Below are 19,472 nucleotides of genomic sequence, written 5' to 3'. Positions count from 1 at the left end.
ATGTTTTAAAATTCACTAAGCAGAGTTTATATTCAGTCGGCTGAGGGAAACTACACATCCTCGGTAACGCGTGAAGATTTACACGGCCCATGGTAACCCTGGAGGATCAGTTGAGCGGGGAAAAGGAAATTCTGGTGGAAAATAATACAAATTATTTTTGAGGAATGTGTTAAAACGACAGACAAAAACCAAGCCATGTTTTTGTCACCTAGAATGTTTCAGCGGTAAAAGGAGGAACACTTATATTAGATCAAATCGGCTAACATTGCTTGAAGTCTATCAGGCGCACATATTTAAGTTCTATCAAAAACAAAGTATTTTCTGCACTTTTAAGAGATTAGAAAATGAAATGAAAGGAAAAGCTTGATGAGAGAAGTCTGTTTGATTTTAATCACACTGCAGCTTTTCATTGCACTCTACACTTCTCATGATCACTGAGTTTCTTGCTTGATGCGTAAAGAAAAAGAACACACACACACCAGGCCAGAACCCACACACTGCTGCTCGTCTTCCTGACGCTTGAATTTAAATGAGATCTTATGCAAAAGCGCTGAGCAGAGAGCAGCGGATGATAGCGGATCAGATTTGAGTTTTCTCCCATTTACGCTACTGGCTGATGCTGCATTTTGTCTCATCACTATTCAGATCCTCACCTGCTCTCTCTGCTTGAGATTGAGAGCAGATGCATTTGTCACTGTAATCTGAAAACGAAGGACACAAACATGCTGGAGAAGGGATTCATATCTTGTTCTTTTGTTTTCTGAACAAACCTGATGCTTTAATCACATGTTCCTGCTGTTCTTAAGATTAATCTTTAGATGCTAAATTTGCCTTTAGCTGTTCCTACTGTTGTGTTATTTATTATGTATGCATAGAATGAGTCGTTTGACTTCTGTAGGAGAGCATTTAATGTCAACCAGGTTGCTGTTAAAACTACTTGTGTTTATTGCAGCGTTTGTCTCCACCTAGTGGCCATGTGCTGCCGCTTCAGCTTTAATTTAATGATCTATTTTACATCTCCCTCACTTACAGTAACGCGGCTTCACGCTTTGGTATATTACCTGAAACCTTAATTGGTATTGATAAATATTTCTACTACTATTATTCTCATGCTTTTTAATTTCATAACTAAACTTGGCTGGCCCCATATTCATAATTATTACATCGTTTTTGTTAGAATTGGTTCCGAGTCCATCCTCAACATGAAAAGGTCTAACTAGCTAAACACCATCCCTATTACCCAGCATGCACCACGCTGGTGAAAGTGGACCCATTCATCTCGTTCTTTAATTTTTTTATTACTAATATTGTTTCTTGTGATGTTGTTGAACTAACAATAAAACATCAATGCCTCTGATATGATCTGAAATTTCCAATGTTTTGGGAAATCTTTTTTGCATTTTAAAGCTTTTTTATTATTTTTACTGGCCTGAAGTGACTGAAAAATAGGAAAAAAAATTAATAAATGTACACTATTGGCTGTTGGTCATCCTAAGCTGCACATCCCTTCACTACATGAAAACACAACTTGATATGTGTAATTCAAGTGTTTTCATATGTTTAATGCAGCTTGGAGATGGTCAAAATGCTTATCAGTCTAATAATGTATTATTTGTACCACTTTAGATCTAACCTAATTATTTGTTCCTTCAACAGGAGCAAACAAATGCACCCAATATCACTGTGCTTTTTCTTTTTTTAAAAATACACTATAGTTAAAGTTCAAAAAATGATCATATGCACAAATAAAACTGGAATTTATTGTCGCTGCAATTACAGAACTTGAAAACTAGGATGTTTATAGTTCCATCATCTGTACCTGCAGAGGGACTCTGGTTGGAAACGTCTTTTTTTCCCCTCCACATTTCATTTTGTTTTTGTTTGCTTAATCTTCATGCCTGTTTTTGATTTTATATCACAAAAAATAAATAAAAAAAATCACAGATAAACGACCATGCATACACACACTCACTCAAAGGGGAATTTAAGTGTTGGTACGTTTATTTATATTATGTATGTAAAAGAATAGTTGAAGAGAAAATGGATTTTATCTAAATGCAGCTTATCAAAGGTTCCTTTAAGAAGAAAATATCACTCCATATACATGTTCATTATATTATATGAATGAGCTTAAGTGCTACACAAACTCCAACCACAAACATTCAGAATAAGTAAGCATGAACTAAAAAGATACACTTTATTTGAAATCAGAAAGGGACACTTTTTTTGTACAAAAATACACAACTGTTACACAGATGCTTTTACATCAAGAGTTGCTCCACTTCATCCTGCTTACGCCGCTGATGGTGCTCTGCACGCAGCACCGCTTACAGGGGTAAGGCTTAACCCATGCGTTTGTTTAATTTAACCATGGAAAGTAACTCCGACAAGCAATGGTTTTTGCCACAGGTAGATTTGGTGGATCCTGGATTCTCGAGTCTAGACAAAACTGACAGATCCATTCTTATAAATATCAGGAAAGAATGCTGAACAAGTGATGTTCTCAAAAACAGTGAGTTTAATTCTTCTTCTGTGTCATTTTTCACTTGGACTTCGAGCCTGCTTTCCCTGCTTCGTTTGCTTTTTTCTGCTTCTGTTGCATAATTTCTGCATCCCTACGACAGAAAAAAACCATCTCCAATTAGTTGAAGTTATTAAGAGAACTGCGATATATGAATCAAACAACAAGACTTTTACCAACTGTTTGAATCTGTGCTTTCAAAGCCAGAATTTATTAAACATACAAGTCAGAGTTAAGTTTAAGGCAAATAAATGTCTGGATTTCAGGAAATCAAAACTAAAAATAATCCCATTTAAAGAAAGTAACTGGCAAGTCAAATACAAAACAGAACAAAAACAAAACATCTGTAAAAGAGTGTGCAGCACATTCTGTTACAAAAATACATATCTGAATAAATAAAGGTAAGATAGAAAAAAAATTGGTTGTTTATTTTGTTCTATTAGTTGGACCTGAAATAGTTTATATCTATCCATCTAACAGTCATTTTTCAACGTGCCATTATACCCAAAATCTTTATCCAGAACGATAACATACAAAACACTGTTGGAAAGTGTATTTCTAACATCAAAATACTGAAATTCCCGACAAAAACAAAGACACAAATTCTCCGTATTTTGTAGATTCAATTGTTATTTTAGTCGGTACGTTTGATTTTAACACCAAAACATTGACAGTGTGGACGAATCTACTGAAACAGATGGTTGTGATGGCGTTTCTTAGAAAACTACAACAATAAATTAATTTCGAAAAAAAAAAAAAAAATTACAAAGGGAAACAAAAGCAGCAACTGACTTCCAAATTTAGGACATAACTAAAGTAAATATACAACCTACACTCATTTTGCAAAACAAAGTCCCGAAGCTGTTGCTCCCGGTGCTCACCGTTGTTTCCTGGCAGCAGCGGAAAGCCCGTCCTCGTTCCGCTTGCCTTTGCTTTGCTCGGTCTGCTTCTTGGCAGCCTTCTGGCGTGCAAGCTCGCGCTGGTTGCCTCCTGCGGGTCGGACAAAAAGCAGCGGCACATCAGTAACACACACCTCAGGGTGTACGGTCCTTTAAAAAGCTAATTAAAAAAATACATAGTGTCCTAAAACTCTTTGTTTAATAATTTGTTTGAATAGCATAGAAAATAGAATTGATAGATAAAATATGTAATAGGACTTCAAGTTGAAGCAGCCGACGTGGCAGAGCGGCGCTGCGGAGCAGCAGCCAAAGAACAGCGCCTAAGGAAGAAATGCATCCACCAGCGCTTTGTCGCAACCAGCGGGGTTATTAATGAAGGGTAACAATGCTAGAACCACTCTAGAGCAGTTTCAAGATCACCTCTGCCCACATTGCTGACGTCCTGTTCGCTATTCACGCCACTTGCTTCTAATGAAGCGAGAAAACAAACGAAACCCGTTCGTGCTGTAAGCTAGGGCTCAGGCTAACAACCGGAACAGACATTCCACTGACCCACAGACAATGAAAGACGCCTCTTATGTAACACACGGTCAGGTGGAACACACTTTAAATCAAGACTCGCTTCAAGCAAACTAATCATAGACAGCACAGCATTGGCTTTAAATATAAATAAAAATGTCCAAACAAATACCATGACAGAACGTTAGATACACTGGTTCGGGTACGTCTATTTTCTGAAATAGACGGAACCAAGGTCGATCAGTAGCCAAAGAGAGACCACACGCAGTCCAGAAATTTGCCTAAAAGTGGAATTATGTGTCGATACTCACTGGTCATTTTAGCACCCTATGTGTCTTTCGCCCAAAATCCAGATAAGCTCAGCCAAAGGGCCGCTAGCTCCCTTGTCGTCGTCCACTGGCTTCCTCCGCTGTGGTTGCGCCTCACTGTGGCTGCTAACTGTCACACAGACGCCAGAACATTCCATACAAACACGACCACTGCGCATGCGCCAAGTCTGTAATCGTGTGGGTGCGCATCATTTGTCATCCGGTGAGGTAATCGATGCGCTGAGGGTGGTGGGATTTGAAACAACCATATTAACCTTTTAACTCGATGACTCAGTGTCCGTCAACTAATGTCACATTCTTACCTTACCCATTCATTTTATAAGACATGACCATCTTTAATGCGGACCAGAATGAACACCCCCCCCGGCCCCATCCTCCTTATTTCTCCAACTCATGTTACATGACTTGAGTTGACCAACAATTAAAGACCTGCTCCACCTGCTGATCTACTGGTTGCAACAGATTGTGGAAAAGGTGAGGACATGATGATGACTTGATCAGAAAGTCACATCTTATTTAGACAGAGATTAAGGAATGTGTATATTATTATGGATGATTATCTAGCATAACTAGGCCAATCAGGTGAGAGAAGACAGAAATGATGGAGAATTCTTTATAAAATTAAGAAAATTATGAGCAACTCTGACCATCCTCTTCATGAAACCATCTTGAGAAAACATAGTATCATCAATCAGAGGCTTCTTCAAATTTGCTGTAATACAGACCACTACAAAAGATAATTCCTGCCAACAGTAATCAGTCATCTACAATAAATCTTTGAAGAATCTGAGCTACAACAACATTTAATTTTCTTTTTTGATTCTAGCCAGGGTTCTCCGCAGAAAACTCCTCTCACTAAATATTTCTACCCGATTCACCTCCCGTCTGATTGGAAAGGAGTCCTCCCTTTGACACATCCACAGCTTTTTCCAAGGGTTCTGTTTGTTGTTGTGTCTGACGGAAATCCACGTACCAAACAGAGGGGAAAGGAAAATATATTTTCTAGTTTTAAGTAACAAACTGAAGCGTAGGTATTTTTATTATTTAGTGTTATGATGTAATGACGTCAACTTCTAACTATTAAAAAATAAAATCGCTCACGAAAGGTACCTAACCCTTTGAGTCCTTTAGTTTTTATTTATTTATTTTTTACTTCCCTGCTAAAAGAATGGCGATCCACTAATTGTCATACAGAAGTAATCAAATAAATACACAAGTAGCCCTTGTAATTACCCCATGCATCCTGTAGATGTAGCGATTGGGTCACAAATGGGCCTGGAAAGTTGCAGGCAGTACCTTGCCTATGAAAAGTATTTACCTCATTGGATGATCTTCCCTTTTTGTGCCTTTACAAATCATTCATGATCAGCAAAATTTGGCTGTTTTAGGGGGTTTGGGGGGGATGAGAAAACTTTAAGGAATAACTGATTTCTACAAAATGATTAACTTTACACGACAGAATAAACCAAGTTTAACACATGAAAGAGTCCAGCATCAGTCATGGAAAATGTCCACAGTAAGCATCCAGTCCAGCTTAGAACCAGACTGTGGTGTTTAGCCAACCCATTTCGAAAACAGTCTTAGTTGCACAACAATGAGTAGAAATTTCAAAATAAAATTGGTTACGGATCACGTATTCAGCCCACATTCTGTGGAGTGTAAATATATATATTTTAAACGGCCACCAGGTGGCGCACTTTACTCAAATACATTTAGAAAATAAGGGAATAAACGCACCGGAGCGTCTGCATTTTAAATATTGGATAAAATTGTTCTGAGTCATTTTACAAATAACTGATTTACAAATAGCACAAAACAAATGTTAATGCTATTTGTGTTTTCATTAACACAAATAGCAGTTATCTGAAACCATCTGGTAGGAAGCAGAATGTTTCCATGTTGGTCCTCAGGATTCAAGAGAAAATGGGATCCCTGTAACAGGAAGACAACAGGATGTTTCTTACCACTCTTGGTATTGTGTTATTATTTTCCGTCTGGCTCCTAAACTGTCAGACTGAGTCAATATTGTAATAAGCCACTGAACACTTTGTGAATTTGCATTTCCATAGTTTGCAAAGCCTTGCAGAAGTATTCATACACCTTGAACTTTCTCACATATCGTCATGTCACAGTCATGAACCTCATGGTATTTCATTGGGATTTTAGGTGACAGACAAAACAAAGCAGTGTGTACTTGTGAAGAAGAAAGGAAATCAATGGATAGTCCCAAATCTATTCAAAAAGATATTTCTAAACAATGTTTTTTTGCATTTTTTTTATTCACCCTCCTGAATAGTTCATTTGTAGAACCACTTTTTGCTGCCATTGCAGTTGCAGGTCTTTTTTCCATTTGGTAGCTTTACAGGGCTTTCCCCACTCTTTCCTCTTTGGAAGTTCAGTCTGATTTAATTGTCAAGTGTTGTCCAGGATCCATGTTAAGCTCTGTCTGTATGTTTACGTCCAGCATAAAGCTGAATCTATTTCTATTTCAGTCTCTCACTGTATTCTACCACGATTGCCCTGTATTTAGTGCAGTCCTGTGCAAGCCCAAAAACTTGAATTTTGGTCTCATCTGACCAGTGAACTGAATCTCTCACATTCTTACAGTTTCTCTTATACAGCTTTATGGCAAACTTCCAACATGGCTTCTTACTGCTCTCTTTCAACTATGGCTTCCTTGATATGGGTTAAAAAGTTGATGGGTTGTAAAATCTTTAGCAAGCCCTAAAGATTTGGAATCAGAAAAATTACCACATTGTGAACATTTTGATATTTTGGGGCACCTTCTCCAAACACACTTTTTCCTTCCACTCAACTTTCTTTGATTATGCTTCGATGCGGCGCTCCTCTGTGAACAACCAGCTTCTTTAGCTGTACAATCCGTATGTAGGATGTATTTTTTGAAGCATCCTAAATTTCTGAGATGTTGAATTTTAGATTTTCTATTATCTGTAACCCATGATCATAAAATAATAATAATAAACTCTTAAAATATTTCACTCTATGTCTAGTGAGTCTATATAACATACTGTACAAGTTTCACTTTCTGGAACGAGTGACAACAAATTTTGAATTTTACACTTTTTTTTAGATGAGTGTGTGTGTAAATGTGTAAATCTATCAATCTAAGGAATAGACGGAGGAGAGACTGACTGAAATCCACTCCACATGTCTATACAGTCGCTCAGGCAAAATAGAAGCCTTAAAATGTAGCTTCAGAAGTGGAAGTTATCTATAGGAGGAGAGAGAATGATGGGTTGGGTTCCCTTTTGAAAGGTGAATACTGTATTTTAAGGACGTAATTGCTGTGTGAACACAATGAGTAATCAAACTGCTCCTGCAGCGGTGTTGCCAACGGGCTATTTGAGTGAAAAACGCCATCTTCTCAGAACGTAATTATATGCTGAAAGCCCGCTCTGGTGCGCAGCTCTGTGTATCCCTGATGGCTTTTAGGCTAAAAGTCCCAAATTATCTTTGTTTTCCTTTACGTTTTATTTTCGACGTTTCGAGGTCAGAGTCTTTTTCAAACAGTCCATACTGTCCTCACGACAGCCGGTCGTTGATCACGGTCTTATAGGTCTAATTTTTGAACAATTCAACAGATTTGTGCTGATTTATGGTGCTCATGCACTGTTGTCAAAATATCTTCTGCAGCAGAAGACGCAAAACCTGCTGGCAGTGAAGGCTTTAGTGGAATAACCAGATTTACCAAACTTTTTCTTGTATAGAAGACAAAAAAGTTATGCAATTTTTAATTTTTTTTCACAGTCAGGACTCAGAAGTAGAGGGGTGTATATTGTTTTTGTATCAATCCGATTACAGATAAAGAACGATATAAATACCGATACTTTTTTATTATTTAAGTTTGATATATCATCACAATTCTGACCTTCTGCTTTTTCTGTTGTTTTTCCTTTGAATTATTTCTGATCAATTCAAAACTATTTTGAATTTAGACAAAGTTTAAAGGTGTCCACAAAATAAAACAATAACATACTACTAACATTATAAACAGAAAAAAAAGAACAAAAATAATTTGTGTGCAATTCTTTCCAAAGACAAAGTGCAAAAAGTATATAATTTGAGAGAAAATCAAAATACAATTTTTCCTGATGTAGATTAGCTTCAGAATCCCTCTTGAAGTTTTCATTTATTTTATATTGTAATTCCTCAAAAGTATCAATTTTCCCAAACTGATATCAATCCGATACCAATACTTGGTATTTTGAATCAATCCACCCCCACCTCTAATCTGAGGATAAAAAGATCAAACTTTTCTTGTTTTAGGTCAGTTACGACCACCAAAACATTTTCTATTTGCTAAATGCCAGGAAACTTAGCAAGAGATTTTGTATCTCTCAGCTTCTCACTGGAGCTGTGAAAAGCCTTAAGTCGTCAAACTCTCCCAAATCTACTTTCCATCCCTCAGAGCTGCGTCGGCTGCCTGGCTACACAACATCCCAAATTGTCTGGTTGTTTTTCTGTTCTCGGCACATGGTTGAGATTTCACTCCTACAATCTGGAACGGAGGTCGTTTAAAAAAAACAAAAAACAAAAACAAAACGACTCCATGAAAGCTGCTGGAGCCTTGAAACGTTGCAGCTAACGCCGGCAAACGGTGAGGCTTTTCTGACAAAACAGCCACGGCTTGTTGCGTGCTGAAGCGTGTCGGCTGCAGCAGCCTGTTAGAGCAGCATGTCAAACAACTGCGGTCACTTTATTGGGCTGGTGGCGACACAGGGCACCGCAGGACGTCTGCCCATGACTTGTTTTCCCCCCACAGCTGCTTTCTGTGACAACATCCTGCTTAAAGCAAGCTATTTTCGTCCGCCAGCGGAATTATCACCACCTGGTAATTTTCACAATGTTGACTGGATTTTCTATTTTTTTTATTTTTTATTTTTGGCTTCTGCAGAGGTTATGTTCGTGACGGCTGTTCTTCTTGCTGTCGGCCATGTCTGCAGAAGGTTCAGACGGCGCTGTGTTTTTCCTGAAATATTCCGCTATATTTAACTGAGTTGGGTTTTTGTGTGTGTGTTTGTGCGCGCGTGTGTATGTGTCAACACTTCCAACATGTTGTTTTGGCCTTCTTGCCAGATCAGTTTAGCTTCAGTTGTAAAATGCTTGTATAAATATTTGGCTGTTCCCAGATTTCTGGTAATTACTGTAATTACTACAAGAAGGACCCTAAAGTAGAGGAGAAGTGCAGTGATAGCTGAAGATCACAGTCTTGCTGAAAGTGGAGGTTTGTGAAAAGGGGCATGGCTTCTTCTAAGATTTGGCCCAACCAATTGAGTAAAATTTGGATCCAATATTTGATTATACCTACCCAACCCGTGACCCAACAGAATTAGTCAAACTGTAAAGTTCTGGCATATTGTTGACCCAACTCTTGGAGTTATGATTTTATGATTATTGACTCAATGTTTGGTCAAACTAATCCAATGCGACCCAACGGCTTCCACCCGGCAGATGGGTTATGAAAATAACCCAGCAGTTTTTAGTACCTGTAAGCATACAACCAGAGCTACAATGGAATGGTTTACTTTAAATCCCATTCTTGTGTTAGGTTGGCCCAGTCAAAGTCCAGATCTAAACCAGTGTGTAGGGTGTTTGCAAGTCCTTAGAATGTCTTAAATTAATTAGAAAATATCAACAACTTCCTAAAATAATGACCTTTTTTTTTTGTCAAAAGTGATTTTTTTTAAAAATCCCTTTTGGCAAATAATGACTTTGGCCAATATTTCTGAAAGTTGAAGATATGTAAGTTGACCTTAAATACATCAAAACAGGTTTAAAAATTTTTTTATGGCAGGACAATTTAATCTTCTAAATTTTATGAATTTTATTTTGTTCATTAGACTTCTCTGTCAGGCAAAAGATTGATTGATTCATGATGGTCTTAAAAAAGGTCTTAAAATATCTCTAATTTGTGTCGGTGAAACCGACAGAGACCCTGCAGTGGGACTTAATCGATGTTAACAGAAACTTTCCATCCAGTCTGATCGAACTTGAGCTATTTTCTGACATGTCGTTTCCACACATGACAGATGATTCATGAGCTGGCAGGGAGGCCATCGGTAAAGTGAAGGAATGTTTTCTCCAACATTTGAGTCGGTTTACAGTGGCTGCACCGTCGTCGACGCCGATCATGAAGACTTGGAAGCGCTGAAGTGAGACGGAAGATGCCAAACTGAACGTGTGCAACATTTCTCTCAGTCTCATTTCACCGCCATCATCCATCACAGCGCCAGAGTCCCGCCTGCTGTCGTCAGCTGTCGTTGCGAGCTCATCCGGTCTTGTGCTCTGATCGTCCTAAGCTAATTTTGACACGAGTCCATGAGGTAATATTAACATGAATATTCCAGCAGTCATTTTGGTAAACATGCCACTCCAGAACATTGTTGTCTGCAAATGTGAACATTTTTCTGGGTTCTTTAGGTTCACTTTAAGGTGAATCTCTTTAGGTCCCAGTCAAAGGCCCAGAACCTCTTTAGTTCACTTTAAGGATTTTCTTAAGGATTTCATTGTATGGAGAAAGCCAAGGAAGATGTCTCATTTAGTCTTTGCTGAGTTATTTTTTAATCTATTTGACAGTCTGCTTTAAATTACTGTCCCTCTGAGAGACTCAATGAGAGCTCCTTTTCTGGTGCAGTAAAACCCGATATTTATTATATTAAAAACATATTCGGATATTTAATAATTTTACGTCCTCTAACAAATATAACATCATAAAACTCCAAGTTTTTTTTTCAGATATTTCATCTTTGATTTTCACCAGAACCACTTGGAAAAAACTCAGTTCTTTTCCTCCTCGCCAAACCATGCTGTCCCAGTCAAAGGCCCGGTAGAGTCATTACACTGCAGGATCTTTATTTTTTGTAAAGAATCCACGATTTCAGCCTTTACTTGAACCCCTCACTGGCACGCCTGTGAAGAAACAGTCGCTGGGCCAAAAGAAGACACGTGAGAGCTGAGATCACTCCTCCAGGAGTGCAGATGTTTTACCCGGTCGATTGCAGAACAGGCAAATCGACGTCTGACAAGGGTGGAGATTCGGTTGGGCTGAATTTCACTGACATGCAGCTGGGTGGAACTCAGTGAAAACAACACCAAGTTATTGATTTTAGAAAGTCAAAGCAGGTGTGAGTGAATTTTACGACTCCAATTCGCTGTTTCTTTAATGTGACCTAAGCTGCTTGATCCCTGAGGATCAGCTCTGTTGTTCCGAATTGTTTGTTTAGACTCTGATGTCAGCTTTGGATTGTAAGCTGAGACCTTCTCCTGTTGTTACTTTGGTTCATATCAGAGCTACAGAATCCAGTTTCTACAGTCAGACCTGCGTCACATCCAGGAAACATCTTTCCATACAACGCTGAGTTTGTCTCACCGACCCCAGTTTTCCTTATTGTATTTTTCTTAAAAGCTTGCAAAATTTCTTTACAAATGTAGAGCCAAGAATCTCCAGACAATAAAGATTTTACCCATTTGTCAAGTTTACTCTTTTGGCAACCAAATTCGGAATTGGATTTTGGTCTGGGCTTTGACCCTTGTGGCTGCAACCTGCAGCTCCGGAGCCACAAGTGGCTCTTTAAACCTTTCACAGTGGCTCTTAATAACTTTGTCAAAAAGTCATAAAGAAGCAACTGATTGTTTAAATAGAGATATAATAATAAACACAGGTTATGACAGTTTTTTCAGATTCTTTTGATGGAACATTTGCACTAAATTCTCACAAAAGAATGACTCCAAAATAACCTATAATGGTTTTTAGGTACAAACATGTAAACTCAAGAGGATATAAGAGGTTTGTTTGCATTTTCAAGTAATATCAACATCCCATAGAAGAAAATATATAAACCCACTTCGTTGCAATTTTTGCTTTGCATCTTTCTTTGTTTAAAACCTAAAAAGAGAAATAAAATAATAGTTCCTTGAACATTAGAACACATTTTATATAGTAGATATAGCAAGAATTATAATCTCCCTTTTTTTCAAAAGACGATCAAACATTTACCATCCTAAGTAAAGTTTTATTTAGTTAGACTGAGAGCAAAATGGCTGTTTTCGACGGAAGGCTGCAGGGCCTTGGACTAGGCCATTGTAGCCCTTCCAGTGAAGGTCGTTGTCCTGCTGAGAGATGGATATCCACTCCACTCCCAAATCTTTTGCAGGTTGCTTCCAGGATTATCTTGTATTTAGCTCCATTCATCTTCCCGTCAGTTCTAACTGTTCCTGTTTCCCGCAGCATGACGCTGCCTCTACCACGGCGAGATTCATTCAAACTATTTTTTTTCATGCAGGTTCAGTTTTTGTCTCATCTGGTAAGATTCAGTTTTTATTTTTCTTTCACTCACAGCTATCCGCTATGTTGATGTTTCTATGACATAAATTCCCATTGAAATACATTGAAGTTTTTGGTTGTGGTGTGTACAAAAATGTAAACATGCAAAACAAACAAAAACAAAACTGTATATGGTTAGTTTCGCAATTAACTATAAACATTAGTTGCAAATTAAGCACACACTCATTATATTACTTTAACTGAATGTAAACCTGAGCTGCCAATGAACTCTTGAGGTATTTCTGTTTGCAACGCTGACAGAAAACCAACATCAAATCTGCTCTTACAGCAACAATTATTGAAGAGAAATATGACGTTGTCGGGATAATGTGTTTATGGCTGCGGTTGCCAAGGCAGCGGGCTTTATTCAACTAATGCAGGACATTCAGAATAAGGTGGACTACAAAACAGTGGATTGTGTGTTGGATCAGGCCAAGTACCTCCGACAAGGTTAGATGGTCCCATCACAAATTCAATTTGGACAAGGATAATTGAACCAGAATTGCAGTAAACACACACACAACACACATGAATTGTTTCCCCCATTTCTCCGCCACAGACTTACACTAATTTCATTTTTTTGTCGTCGTCGTTGTTTTATGTTATTTTATCTGTCCTGTCTTCGTCCTCCCGCGGCGGAAGAGCTCAGCCTCACAGTTCCTGGCTGACTCACATGTGAGCTGCGTCCAGACAAAACGATGCCACGACTGACGGCTTCCCGCTCTGCATGCGGAGAACACCTTATTCTTTAATCTCTTTGGAAAACATTGCAGACTCCGGCGGGAACACTCTGTACGCATGTGAGAGCCCCGCGCAAAATGTTGACGGGGCAGAACAGAGCACAGCGGGACGCCAAAACAAATTAGCTGTATGCAATGTTCCCATTTAAAACGTGTATTATGTCTAAAAAGCTCGCACAAAACAAGCGGCAAAGCCAAGTCTGAAATGTAATGCTTTCATTATCTCTGGCAGCGGAGGCCCGGAGTCATTTGGTCAACTCTTGAACTAATGCTTGCATGCGGACGATGAACTGTAATGGCTGCGACAAGGACACGAGCAGCTGATCTTTCTCAGGTTGGGAGAAACAACGTTTTTCCTCTAAAGCTGACTCAGGCATTATAGTTGTGATGAAAAGTTTAGTCATACATGTACCAGGTGCACAGGTTTCACTTTATAGTCCATTAAAGTTTAAACATGCACATGCAATAATTCTGAGTACATGTCCACAAAAAAGTTTCTGGTCTTATTCTGGCTGGATATTTGACTACTCGTTACTGCGGAATAGGCAGAATTCTTTTTTTGTTCTTTTCTGGCACAGAGATGTGACTTTTAAGTATTGGTCAAAAAGTCTTCAAGGGTTCCAAAAGCTTAATGGTAGCCTGCTGAACCGTTTCAAAACTCATTTGGTTGGGTGTTAGGGGTCATTATCTGAGTCAAATGAAATGTAATTGGTGAAGATGATCAGGAACAATCCAAGAAGCAAAGCGCATGCTTGGCATGAACTGGAACATGCATCAACACCAGAGTCCCCATCAACTGGGAGGTTAGTTTTTACATCATCACCATGGACAAGACCGTTTGTTTTGGTTGTATTTACCCAGAATGCCCTTTACTGTAATCTGCTTTCTGCTTTAGGAGCGGTCTCCTACTGCTCCAGAGTTAACCTCAGCCGAGCCGAGACCTTGATTATTTAGATCAGAGTGTGCTTTTTTTTTTTTTTTTTTGGTCTGCATCAGAATTTTACCTCCCAAAGAAAGCGGACTTTCCAGGCAAACAAACCAGAGTTCAATTAAAGCGGGCTAAACAGAGCGAGCTTTCTGCCAGCGGTACTGGCTCATTGTACAGGGTTGTTGAAATAATGAAGAAAGAGGGTAAGCTCCCAGTGCTATTTCACCACAAATAAATAAGTAGATGGTTAAAGTGTGACACAAATGGGTACTTTGACAGGATGACATTCAAAATCACCCACCAAGACCAGCTGTGGAGTGAATAAAACAGGCTGACATCAAGGGATGTGCGCGGAAATTAAAAAAAAAAAAAACTCAACTCATATTTTTGAAATTCATTCATTCATTCTGGAAAATGAACAAACTGTTATCGGGGTTCAGTTTGATCCCTTTTTATGGACTTAGCTTTCACATTTAACATATTCTACAATGTGCATTTAGAAGCACTGTCTTCTTTTCAGAACAAACCAAATCGTCCTTAAGGCTGTAGAGGAAACAAACACAAGCAGGAGGCAGGCAGAATCGTGCAGAGACTACGTAGATGATTGTTTCTAAGGCAGAAATGTGAACCAACCAAAAACCAATAAGCAAAAAATCCAACAACTAAAGAATCGCTTTTGCCACATTCTGTGCGCACATTATAAATATAAATGTTCCTAACCACAGCAGTATTCTCAAAAGAGGGACACTAAAAGTAGCATCTCACACGTGAGAGTCTCCACCGTGGCAACTTGCCTTAACTAGCCCTCAATTAGTTGAGAGGGAGGACACCTGGGAGCCCCTCACCCATCTTGAGACACGGCTCTCGGGACCAGAGGGAAGGTCGGAGAGAGCAGAACACCGGTTCTGTGCAGTGAGGCCCATTACTGTCAGTGTGAGGTGTAACAAATATACACAGTGCCTTTTCCCAGAGAGGACATGTGGAGACAAATATTATGAAGGGTGGAATTAGATGCAGCGAGTAACCGTGGTCCGTCTCCGTCTCCCAGTGCTCTTTCACCGCAAAGAAACCAGTCTAATGCGGATTATTTAACCCGGTGTTTCATTTTTGTTCAAACGGCACGCAGAATATCCTTACTGAGAGCTTCTCAGTAAGAACATCTGAAAATATATGACGGCTTTTATGACGTTACGTCCAACATCGATATGTGGCGAATTCAATCTGTCGTCGTCCGTACCGACTGCACGAGTTTCTCTTGAATTATTTTCTAAATAATGGTTTTGTTTTTTTCTTATTGATGCACCAGGAAAAGTGCAATTTTATAATTGTTAAATTCTGACAAAACCAGAACATTTTTGTTCAGAACTCAAATGAAGATAGTGGCTCAATCAGCTTTTATTCTGCTGCACCACATGTGACTAGGCTGCTACATTCACATGTGTTGAATTATGAATGGATAGCAACTTCATGGAACTTGCAGTGGTGAAGGTTCCTGTTAGAGCGACATGTTTTCTGTCAGTTTTACATCGAGCTGTAGTTAGCTTAGTTAGCTGCAGCGGTAACGCTGAAGCCAAACTTGCTAGCAAGGTGAGATTCTTAACCCTAAGGCAGTTTTTGCCAACAAACTATCTTGGCTTAATTGTTCAGGTTACTTGGTTAGGATAGATTTAAAAGATTTGTGACACTTTCAGTAATGTTTAATGTCTTATTTTCAAACCACTTCTTATTTGTTGTTTCTTTTTAAAAAGGAGGACAGACCAGATGAACAAAATAATTGCAACTGCTGGTTAAAAATTTGCAATTTAGTAAAGCGTGTTTTAAATGTTAATTTGAATTAAAGTGATTAACTTAAAGGTCTTTTAGGTATTGAACTTCAATACCTAATTAGCATTTCTGAGCAGCTCAGAAATACTAATTCAGCTTCACGTTTTATTGGTTAAAATCTAACAATCTATAAATCAGCAGTTTTTTATGCCCAACCGTAGACATATTTACGTAAAAGGTCATGTTTTAGTTTGCGATCGGAGCCATTAATGCATATATCTTTAGTTTTCACATGCCGCAGCTATTTTTTTCCTAAATTTTTAGCAAAAACCTACAGTTTCCAAATTGTTTTCATGTAATAAGAAAACAATGATACCACATACTTGCTCCACAGGTGGGAACTTTTCATTTCGTAAGCCTAAATACTTGAGTGTTAAGAGTCCAGAACAGTTGGCTGGTGAGCCCAAAGTGTGGTTTTCGCTCTCCTCTTGATCAGTGCAAATGAGTGTATCCACAGTCATCGGAGTATCATATGGTGAGCAGATTTCATTTCAGCCCTCTTCTGCTCCAAAGCAAGGCTAACACATCTAAGCAAAGGATTCACTCTGTGAGTGGGCGTGGGTCTTGTACCGACATGATGCCGTTGCCTTTGAAGGCTGATTAAAGTCATCACCTTGTCAGGAGCCGCATTATGTGTCACAACAAAGGTAATCGCACTTGAAAGCCAAAGGACTTGAAAGTTCAAAATGAGCTGGCGAGCGACTTATCTCGGGGAGTTCAATGCTGCTCATTTTGCTCCCACCGTTCAGCTGCAGGGTCGGAGCCGCCGCATCCCGAGCTTCGTGGCGGGGAAACGGATGGTCCGGTTCTTTCACAAAGCAGTGGGCTTGCTGTGAAGTCTTGGTGAGTCATCAGGAAGGCAGACATTATCTTATTCAGAGTGCTGCCCAAACTGCATGACTCCTCTGCAGCGCAGGATAAGAGAAAATTAAGGCAGATTATTGTAGGACAGAGAACAGGACAAAGAATCAAAGGCAGACAAAAATTAATCCTTCGATTAAAAAAAAGAATAGCTTGTTTAATATATAATTATATTCTTTTAGAGCTTTGTAGATGAGAAAGAAATGCAAAGCGTTAATAGCTCGTAAAGAAGGGTGCAACCTGTGAAAGTGCACAGAGGGGTTGTTAACATATGTTACATTTAGAAAAAAAACATATTTTTTGATTGAAATTGTGTCACTGGTGCAGTGACAAAATACAGACTTATACATTTATTCCAGTGTTTGGTCACATGTTTCAGATTTGTCACATTCCAACCATAAATCTCAATAATCATTGAGTTGTATTGGTGGGATTTTATGTCATAGAATAAAGTACATAAAGAATACTACATAAAGTGGTGCCTCAATGTGAAGTGGAAGGAAAATGATGAATGGTTTTTCAAACGAAATTTCTCAACTAGATTTATGTCTAGATTAAGGTCTTTACTTTGATTGGGCCATTGTGACTGCCTGAATAGCTCCATTGCTTTCCTGTGTCCTCTGCCTGACTGTGCCTCCCAAAGTCTTTCTTGATTTGGTTGATCTTGGTTTACTTGCAATACTGCGAGGAAAATCCAGGCATGAACTGTGCAAACATTTGTCATTAAAATGAAATTTAGTTTTCATATTTTATTAGACCTAGATTAAACACTGGCAGCAAATGACTCACTGCTAAAGGAAGAGGAAGTTTCTTATGTTCCTTGATTATTAATCACCAGAGCACTACCTATCACTCACTACGGTATTGTTCAAAATAGTCAATACATTGGGGAAAAAACAAACAAAGAAAAAACTTATGAAGCAATGACTCAACTTTATAACGAAAGGCTGTTCCTTGTTGCAGCACTGTTGTTTCCTGAGTAGGCCTAAGTCACCCTTCATATACTTTAACTAGGTCAAAATGTTTCTCTGCCCTTTCTTGTTTATTCAAGGCATGAATGCATGCAATCAGTTCATTGCTTATTTAAGACAGTTCCCCCCCCCCCCCCCTCCCCAAACAACAACCATACATTTACCTTGGTTTTTTTATACCGTAAACATTTGGATTTTAGATGTGAAAAATAACACTCTGGCTTCAGAAACAACTGCTTTCTGATCTCCGTGCATAAAAAGCTTGAGTAGTCTGGCGTCTTGGTGTTATTGGGTTGTTCTTTCTTTCTGTCCCTGTGGTTATAGGAAATTGGCTTCTGCTCCCAGTTACCCAATCCTGTTCCAGGAGGTGGCCACCATTTATTGTTGTCTCAAGTGTGTGTTGGCAGAGAGGCTGCTTATTTCAGACCAGACTGACTTTTCCATCAGAAATGGGGGCAATTATGACATTTAAGCTGTAAATAAACAGACACCAGCCCGTCTCACCTCCAATGACTTTTCTTTTTCTTCCTTGCTTTGAGCACAACGTGGTTGGCGACGGAGTGACGGAAAGCAAGAGAACGTCAAAGATTGAATCAGACTGATTCAATCCAGACGTTTTTCCAAAGCGGCAGCTACAGTCGGAGGGAGGCGTTACGAGAGTGTTTACGAGGTCGAGATCGACCGCCGACCACGAGCCTCTTCTCCCACCCACACCTGTGCCTTGGCTGTAAAAGTGGTGAACGCCGAGAGCCTAATGTACTCTCAGCAAAACGGTGAAAACACCTGGGCCCGCTTGGCGACGAGTGCCTCGGATGGCGCGGTCCCAAAGAGATGTTCGGAGGGAATAAAAGCTTATTCCCCATGCGCAATTGTGTTCCTTTGTGGGTAAGTTTGCACCCTGCCTCACTTTGAAGTCCCTGAAAACAAATGCCCCACTCCCACGCGTGAACCTAACGGGCAGACTTGATGAATGAGCGCGTTGTTTACATTAGGCTATTACTAAATCCAGATGTTATTCTTTTTATGTACTTTTAAATAATAATTTTCGACGGGCATCCATGCTGTTTTCAAAGCCACTCTGCTTTAATTAAACCTTACCTGCAGTGGTGGGAAGTAACAAAGTACAAGTACTTTGTTACTGTACTGAGTACAATTTTCATGTATCTGTACTTTACTTAAGTAGATTTAATAATGGATACTTTTGACTTTTACTCCACTACATTTTACAGTAAGTGTGCTTTCAACTTCACTACATTTCTACAAAACCGCCACGTTACTCGTTAGATTTAAGTCACATTGCACTGTTTTTCTGTGTGTTTGTTTTTGTTTGTTTTTTCATTAAAATGTGAAGTTCATAGTTGAGCGTTGTTTACCATCAGTGCATTGCCTTAATTGCTATGTTTAATAGAGCAGACAGTCGTGGTTTCTGACATGGACAATATGGGCAACTGCCCAGGGTGTTATATTTTTAGGGATGGCAGGAGACCTCTGTGGATTGTGGCACAGAGATGGAAACAAAGCAGAATGAAGAAGAGT

At 39.1% G+C, this 19,472-nt stretch overlaps 1 protein-coding gene across 1 annotated transcript; it reads right to left on the bottom strand.

Annotated features, from left to right (window-relative positions):
• Positions 1-2,168: 2,168 nt before the first annotated feature.
• LOC106953779 (small EDRK-rich factor 2-like) lies at positions 2,169-4,394 on the bottom strand. Its single transcript, XM_015042801.1, has 3 exons — positions 4,251-4,394; positions 3,403-3,511; positions 2,169-2,615 (listed from the first exon to the last, which is right to left on the bottom strand). Exons 1-3 carry the CDS (start codon positions 4,255-4,257, stop codon positions 2,543-2,545), a joined length of 189 nt encoding a protein of 62 aa, XP_014898287.1. The 5' UTR covers positions 4,258-4,394; the 3' UTR covers positions 2,169-2,542.
• Positions 4,395-19,472: the final 15,078 nt, after the last annotated feature.

Source organism: Poecilia latipinna, unplaced genomic scaffold (assembly GCF_001443285.1).
Source record: "Poecilia latipinna isolate Pla-1442-1.1 unplaced genomic scaffold, P_latipinna-1.0 Scaffold602, whole genome shotgun sequence".
Taxonomy (NCBI): Eukaryota; Metazoa; Chordata; class Actinopteri; order Cyprinodontiformes; family Poeciliidae; genus Poecilia; species Poecilia latipinna.
This window is presented reverse-complemented; position numbering and strand designations above follow the sequence as displayed.